At 44.4% G+C, this 8,433-nt stretch overlaps 1 protein-coding gene across 1 annotated transcript in view; it reads right to left on the reverse strand.

Moving 5' to 3' along the window:
- Cacng3 (calcium voltage-gated channel auxiliary subunit gamma 3) overlaps positions 1–8,211 on the reverse strand; it is a 96,522-nt gene extending 88,311 nt beyond the window's left edge. Inside the window, exon 1 of the mRNA XM_028867866.2 lies at positions 7,121–8,211. Coding sequence (XP_028723699.1) covers positions 7,121–7,331 — 211 coding nt within the window. The 5' untranslated portion in view covers positions 7,332–8,211. The remainder of the gene's footprint in view (positions 1–7,120) is intronic.
- Positions 8,212–8,433: the final 222 nt, after the last annotated feature.

An 8,433-nucleotide genomic window follows, 5' to 3' on the forward strand; every position in this document is an offset into this window, starting at 1 on the left:
GCTTTGAAGGCGATCTCTAGTTCCCGGTTACTGCTGCTCTCTACTTCCTGTCTGCTGTGATGTGAACAACTGTTCTCTGCCACATGTTTCCACTGCTATGATGTCCTGCCCAAATGCATTGGCTTTCTTATGAAGGTGCAGACATGGGTTGTTGGAAGGATCCCTCCCTAATAACATGCTTCCTTGTTGTCAAATATCTGACTTTGGACTGGGCTTCCCCATCTCATGCTGGCTCCTACCGCTGGCTGAGTCCCATGCTGCTGAGACTGCAGTTGCCGACCCAGTACCCTGTAACTATGTTTAAAACCCCTCCTCCTAAAGCAAATGACATACAGGTGGAATGCTCTGAAACCGTGTTCCAAAGCACGCCTTTCTAATTTTCAAACTATTAAGAACACATTTCTCCCAACTTACATAGGCAGCTGATGTCAAGTTTTATTCAACTCAACAGTAGGGGAGTCAGCAGAATCATAAAACTGGTTCAACAGAGGAGGTAGCAAAATTCTGAAATAAGATTGTAAAGTTGGATGTGAAAACTGACTGGCATGCTGGGAGGTGCAAGCTGCTGTATTTGGGGTTACCTTTGGTGCTGACCAGCAGTCATTTGCACCACTACTGAAAAAAATGTTATGTTAATTTCACCAATTTTTGAACTAAATAAACATACAGTTACTGGATCTGAGTCTATTTCTTAAAAAAAACAACAAAAAAAAAACATTAAACAAAGAGGAGGGCAGTCTCTTGGGTGAACTAATACACTGCTCTGGGAAAACATGAGAAGAACCTGGCGTCCTTTTGCCTGGTTCCTTGTGTTTTTTTTCTCAACACATGATACCAGGAGCCCCCATTGGTCAATCTTACGTGAGTGAGTGGTCTTTACTGTACTCTCCAGCATACACATTCAAATGATGAAACCAACAGAGGCATTTCTCAGGCCTTTACTGCCTGTGATGGAATCACAGAACAAGAAGACAGAATGCTGTGCTTGAGGTAGAAAGAAGATGCCTGGAGACTTTGTAACAATGAGGGCACAGCTGGGAAGAAATGTGGATCAGTCAATTGAGCACAAGACCAGCCCACACAATGGATGGTTTCCATGGCTGAAACAGGGTCACGATCCAACTTGTAGTAGTGGAAGTGTGGGGGTCAGGTGGGTCCTACTTTCTATCTGGATACCATTTACTGTGGAAGTGACTGGGCATCTATGCATTGGGTTCTCTACCAGCCAAATCAGTCACATTTGCACTGTGGCAGCCAACATATCTGGCAGGCTTTACTCTTCACTCTGTGGATCTTAGGGAGTCCTGGGAACTCTCAGGAATGGGAAGGGCGGCTGCTGAGGTACTTTGAACATGTGCTGTTTGCCAACACTAAGGAAAGCATCTCAGTATCTAAAACGTTTAGGACGATGTGGACATAGCATAGCTGTGTGTTATTCACGCCCCTGTTCCAACCTCTGCCACCTAGCCAATCCTAACTTAACCCACAGGCACAGCTAAGGTCACTTGCTTGCATCCTGCCTTATGACACTTTCTTCTTGCTTTTCACTTGGGTTTTAGGGGTGAGGAGGAAGAATGCATGGAAAGGACCAGAAAGGCCAGGAGTAGAAAGCCAGGAAGAGCTCTAGCTTGTTCTGTGCCATGGCTTAGATGAGATGACAGGATGGCATGCGAGATCTAGGAATGAAGGAGCAGAAATGGCTATTTCTAAGATCTAGGGATACATAGCCTCAAAGACCCCTGCACTTACAGAGCTTGCCTTCTGCCGGGTGACATAAGATAGGAAAAGTGTGCATTGACGTATCCAAAAGCACCTGGCACAGGACTTGGCACACAGGACTTGGCACACAGGACTTGGCACACAGGATGTACTCAGTAATCCCCCCCCTCAAACTTGCCTTCTTCCTCAACTGCATTTTTGCAGCTTCCCTGAAGGATTCGGAACACATAAATAAAGCTGGAACCCCATCTGGCTGAAAAAGCCAACCATCTGCAGATTTGGAAATATGGGGGAACTTCTAATGACTGGCTAATTTTTTTTTCAGTTTTTCAGCCAGATGTTTGGTGTCATTCAGGCCCATCTGCAGCAGAAACAGCAGTTTACTAAACTTCCTTTCCATGATTTTCAGTTCTCTGAGCTATAACTCCAAGTGAGCTTTCTTTTCTTAATATCCAAAGCCCTTTCAATGAGTTAGAAAGAGTAATTCATGAAATGAGTATGAAAACATTAGAAATTTGCTTTAAAAGGCCATTTAGGTAATTTTTAAGGCTCAAAACTGGCAACCTATGGACAAAATTAAGTTACAATGTAAGTACAATTTGGATGAGTTCATGTTTTCAGAAAGGTGAACTATTTGCTTGTATTTTAAAATTCAAATGGTTTTTATGCCTGAGTTTTCTTTGATCTTTCTTCTCTCTGTGCATATATGTATGGTGTGTATGCATATATATATATATATATATATATATATATATATATATATATATATATCTCAAGTTGTGTATGTGTGTGTATCTATGTGTGTGCGCACAAGGATGTGTGTGCACATGTGGAGGCCAGAGTCTGAAGATGGGTGTCTTTTTTCATCAATTGCTTCCAACCTTATATGCTGAGTCAGGGTCTCTCACCTGAACCTGGAGTTTTCTAATTCAGCTAGTTTGGTTATCCAGATTGCTCAGGAAATTCCTGTGTTGGCCAGGATCATAGGTAGCCTGCCTTAACCACTCGGCGCTTACGTGGTGGGGGGATCTCAACTCCAGCCCTTACATTTGTGTGACAAGCACTTGACTTACTGAGCCATTTCTCTGGCCCCTGCTTGGCTCTTCTTTACCTGACACATTGGCCCCATCTGATACACACGTCCCCATGTTCAAACTCAATTACAGTCAATTAACAGTTGTTTTTTAGATGGTCTCTCCAGCTTGGTACAGTCCCCGACTACCCTCTATTGCCACCACATTGAGACCAAATTCTGGTCATCATATGTCTCTCTAAATGTACCGTTGTTGTCTACCATACAGCTGGGGTGAAAGAATGTGACTTGCTTTCTTCACACTTTACCTGACCTGGCTAGGCCACATGGACAGTTGGATTTATGACTTCTTCTTCTTCTTCTTCTTCTTCTTCTTCTTCTTCTTCTTCTTCTTCTTCTTCTTCTTCTTCTTCTTCTTCTTCTTCTTCTTCTTTTTTAATTTGCTCTGTAGACCAGGCTGGCCTCAAACTCATAGAGATCCACCAGCCTCTGCCTCCTGAGTTCTGGGATTAAAGGCGTGAGCCACCACTGCCCAGCTATAACCTCATCTAAAGTTCTTATCTTAGAACTGAGTAAACTGAGGTTCAAGGGAGAAAAGCCATATGAACAATTTACATGACTATTGGGGACAGAAATGTGATTAGTACCCAGGTTTCTTCACTGCTAAGGTAGTGGTCTCTCCACCATCTAATTGCATTGCTTTGCTTGGATTTAGGGCTTCAGTGATTTTTTTTTAAATGAGAGAGATGCTTACTGAACATATTCTCATTCAAATTCACATGCTGCCTTTGAAAACATGCAGCAGGTGGGGACTTTGTGAATGCCTTGCCTGCTTTCCAGATAATGAGTCAGGCAATCGCTAGGGTTTCTCACTGTGAGTATCTCTACATAGGTTGATTGCTTTCTCATTCAAAGTGCATCTTTTGCTGCTCTGAGTTTGTTCTTGTCTGGTGGCTCCTGTGTCTCTTCCATCGATGCATGGACAAGCTGAAGGTTTTCAGATCTGAGACTTCTGAATGGAAAAACTCATGTGTCTGGGCATTCTCACAAGTCAGTATTTCTATCGGCAGCAAATCAGCTACTAGAGTGTGAACTAAGGCTCTCTAGCAACGCCCTGAGAAGCTGCAAGTCTTAGGCTAGGTATTGCCTGCCAAGTTGAAGTATATGACCTTGGGCAAATGATGGAACTTCTCCCAGCTTCAGTTTCTTCATCTATAAGGGAAGGGTAATGATAGGACCCACACCCCTGAGCTCTCCTGAAGATGAAAGTTTTCAAAATGTTGAAAGCAGTACTAGTATAAACAATGCTCTGTTGGCTCATAGGAATGACAGAGGAGGTACCATCTCTCTTGAGTGCTGCGGCCCTCACAAGCATGCACAGTCATCCCAGACCCAGTGTAAACATTCATTAGATGTTGGCTCTAACATCGTAATTGCTTGGAGGGCTTTTAGGAAATTTGAATTCCAGGCATCCACCACAGATCTATGGAGGCATGGAATGTAGTTGTGGAACTTAATAATCTATCTATATATTTTTTTAAAAAAACCTATTCACGAGACTCCAATGGCTAGCCAAGTTTGGGAACAATTGATATTATTATTATTATTATTATTATTATTATTATAGCTTTGAATACTTTTGTTAGAGGACTCACCACCTCTGGAAGCTTCCTACTCCACATTAGGTAGTTATTTATATTTAGGTAAAACCTGTCTTACTTTAGCTCCCTCATCAGCCTCCTTGAGACCACACAGATTTCAAATCTCTCAAATGACAGCCCTTCATATGTTTGCAGACAGTTGTCATGCCCCCGCCCCCCAAGTATTCCCTTATTTGGGGCAAAATAAGCATGTTGTCTCATGGCTCTTAAAGTATGAAAAAAAGACTTTTCTAAATTATGTGTAAAAAAAATTGAGCTGTATAACACTCCCTACACAGGTCCTTTGATGTTTAAAGGACTAGAAGATGAGGATGTTGTAGTTCTGAGACAGACAGGAGCTAGTGAATAGAGATAGCTGTTTATCTTCATCCTCATAGAGGATGGAAATCTTAGGATGTATTTGGGCTACTGTATGTGTCTGATCATGCAAAAACCGGAGGCTTTTGCAAATTCCTTGAACATCTGATGTATTCAGTTCATTAAGAAGAATCTTGGCTTCAAATTTTAGCCAGGCCCATTTAGATGGCAACACTTTTCAGACCCATAATGATTTGTGCATCATACTGAATGGAATGCTTCAAAAATGTAAAATGTAGCTGAGAAAAACTATAGGAAGACTCCAACAAGTTTTCTCAAAAGAATTGACTTGCCCCAAAACACATCTTCAATTCCTTCCAAATTTTCTTTCTCATTTATCCCACTAAACCCATGTATGAACTGTAGCCCAGAGTAGCATGTTGAAGAGAAGAGGAAACACTCTTTAGGAGGCTTTGAGAAAAGGTTCAGAAAACTCAGGCCCTGATTCTATCTGACAGATTGTTAAATAAATAGGCACACTGTGGGATATCAATATTTGTGTTTAATTTTTACATTTTCAAAATATTTCCAAGAGATAAAATGACTATAAATGACTAAACCTGATATACTTGTATATGGTTTTGGCTGGGGAGGAGCCTCGGTTTTTTTTTATGCCACATATGTAGGCATTATTACATCTGCCAAATCGCAGCATTGCAAAAACTGATTTAATTCATTATTGCCAATACATCAAAGGGAAGGATGGAATTTCCCCAAGGTGAATGACCTCTTGCTACCCAACTGCAAATGCTCAGAAATAACCACAAATGTTAGATTCTTCATGATGTTTAGGAGAGCATCATTTCAGAATTTCTGTCAGTACACTGACAGAAACAGTATAAGCTTGAGTAATGCTCACTCAAAGCTATCAATTCTAAATCAATCATTTCCTGGGTTAACTGAGAGTTTTAAAAGGACAAATGTCTTAGCTAGGTGTATAGAGACTATTTGCAGCATTGCCTGGGTTTTCTAACTTGATGTTGATTCTCACTTCACAAAGGTAGCCCTTTCCCTCCTAAGTTTCCCACCAGTTGCAAATCTGCGTTGGAAACAGAATCAACTGTAGTGGCGCTATAGTCAGAGGAGTTCAGAGCGTCAGGACGTGGGAAGGAGGCCAGAGAATGATGCAATATTATACTAGCAAGTGATGTCATAGCATGATTTCCTAAGTCATTTACATAAATGCGAGTTCCCAAGAAACCCTGAGAATGCCACATGGAATGCGGGTGGAGAGAGCCAACAGCGAATTGGGGGCGGGGGAACAGGAGGAAGCCCCTCTTTTCTTGTCTGTCACTGTGACAAACTTCACTGAATCCCTGGGAGCCACAGAAATAACAAAATCCTATCAACCAACCGAATGAAACCCTTCCTCAGTGCCCCTTGAATCTAGTGTTTTTTTCAGGTGACAGGTTCCCAGAGCTTTGATTTTCTTCTTTCTTTTTTCACTCCTTGTGACCCCCAGGCACTGCCCAGGGAAGCTGACAGTCACTCTTCATGCGGCAAGCAAGTTTAGTAGTGACACAGGCTACCGAAGAGCTTCCCATTCTAAAACTGGCCTGTCTTCCCCGTTACTAGTTAGAAGAAATCCTCTGATTTTTAAAATTAGAAACAATGAGCTACAATTCTTAGAGTTAGTCTCATCTAAATGTCAAGAAAAGACATTTGCTGGTTATGAGCGTGATTTATGAATGAAGTCAGGTGGCTAGCAAACACCAAGACTTCAGTTTTATTTTGATTCCAAATAATGAAACACTTATTCATAATGAAATTTTCTTTAGACATGCCGGTGTGAGAGTTGGGGTTTGCATATTGTTCTCTAGTACCAGTTGGCAAAGGAAGTTCATGACAATGTCTAGTTAGACCAAACTTGGGAGAAGCTAAGATTTTACTGGGAAAAAAAGAAAAAGAAAGCGGATCAGAGTGCCCCATGTTGGATCAACCCCCCTACACCTCTTCCATCACCTTCCTGTCTTCCCTCCCTCCATTCCTTAATCATCTCAGTTCACTGAAATGCAATTAAACAAATCCAAAGTCTCCTTCTCTAGACAGAGATCCAACCAGTGCACAACATGCCTAGAGATTTGGGATTAGAAGATTTCCCAACTGCAGAAGCTGCTTAAAGTGTTACAAAATCGCATCACATTTAGCTTAGACCAAAAACAATCAACAAGACCCAACCCTTCCATCCACACAGCACCAGCCTCAGTGGAAACATTGTCTGGACATTCACACGTTTTCAAAAACAATCTCAACTGTTTTTCTTCCCCTCCACTGTCTCTATTTTCCTCAAACACACATCAGGACATTAGAAGCCGATCATTCAGAGCTAGCGAGAGGAATTTGTAAGTACCTTCCAAGCAGCAGGTCCTCCACAACCCAGAGTGGGTCATTACTTCTTCATTCTTCCTGCTGGTTTCATTGTCACTTGTAGATTTAGTCCTGCACACACCTCTGGAATATAGCCAGTAGTCCGTGCCCACTGCAATGGTCATTAAACTAAAAGCTGCGAAGGCTCCTACAGTGGTGATCAACATCTGGATACCTCTGTCACACATCCTCATAATTCTTCATGGTACTCTGAACGGCTGGGGGTTGGAGGGGGAGATTCAGTGCCAGAGGGGAGAATCACTCTGCAGCTGGGTAACCTAGGACGGCCTCTTCCAAAAATCTGGATCTCCTTTTGTCAGTATCCACGGGGACTTTGGGAAAGCTGGGATTTCCTGTCTTGAGCTCTCTCCAATTCCCTGAGTCCTCTATGGCCCTCGGGAGGGTGCGGGCTCCAGGGGGTTGGTCCACATCACTGCTGCGGTCAGAGGATTCCTGGGTTGCTTTCATTCCTCAGGAGCTTGGTGGGAACGAGGGTTTGTGCTGGGCATGGCTTCGGAGCTTGCAGCTGGCAGCTCGGCTTGAGATGCGCCTGGTTCCTCACAGCCCCGGGAGACTCAAGGCAAAAGAAACCCGGAGAGGTCTGGTGTGTGAGCGTGTGTGTGTGTCTCTCTCTGTGTGTGTCTGTGTATGTGTGTCTGTGTGTGTGTGTCTGTGTGTGTGCGCGCGCGTGCGTGCGTGTGTGCGAGCGCGTGTGCCGGGGGTGAGGGCGGATGGCAAAAAATAGCTCTGCTGGGAGGCGAGTCGCTGAGAAGAGTGTTCACTGCTTCCCCAGCCTCCCAGGAAAGCTCTCCGCCTGCTCTCCACACCCCCGCGCAAACTGGAGAAACGGGAGAGTCCTGGGGCGGGGGCCGGCCGCTTGCATCGGAAGGCTGAGGTCCGTGGTGCTGAACGGACAGCTCCCCGCCTGTTGCCCAGCCTCCCTCTTCCCGATGCAGGATCGTTGGAGGTCCGCGGTGCTGAAGGGACAGCTCCCTTCTGCGGCGGCACCCTAGCTCGTCTAGCTTCAAGGCTAGGGACCTGGGGTGCCAAGGGACATTCCCCTAACACTCCCCTGGTGCTTTCCCGGAACCAGCCAGCCAGCTCAGCTCCGCGTACTCGAGCCCACACCCCGAGCAAAGTTTCGGGAGCCCGAGGCAGTCAGGACCAGGGCTCCAGGGTACTGCAGCACGGTGGATCCCGCTCCTCAGAGGGAAGGGTTAAGGACAAGGGCCAGGGAAAGAAACCCACAGCGCACTCTGGCGCGCCTGTTCTCTCAGCGCCCACCCAACGCAGCGT

The sequence above is a fragment of the Peromyscus leucopus genome, chromosome 1 (genome assembly GCF_004664715.2).
Source record: "Peromyscus leucopus breed LL Stock chromosome 1, UCI_PerLeu_2.1, whole genome shotgun sequence".
Taxonomy (NCBI): Eukaryota; Metazoa; Chordata; class Mammalia; order Rodentia; family Cricetidae; genus Peromyscus; species Peromyscus leucopus.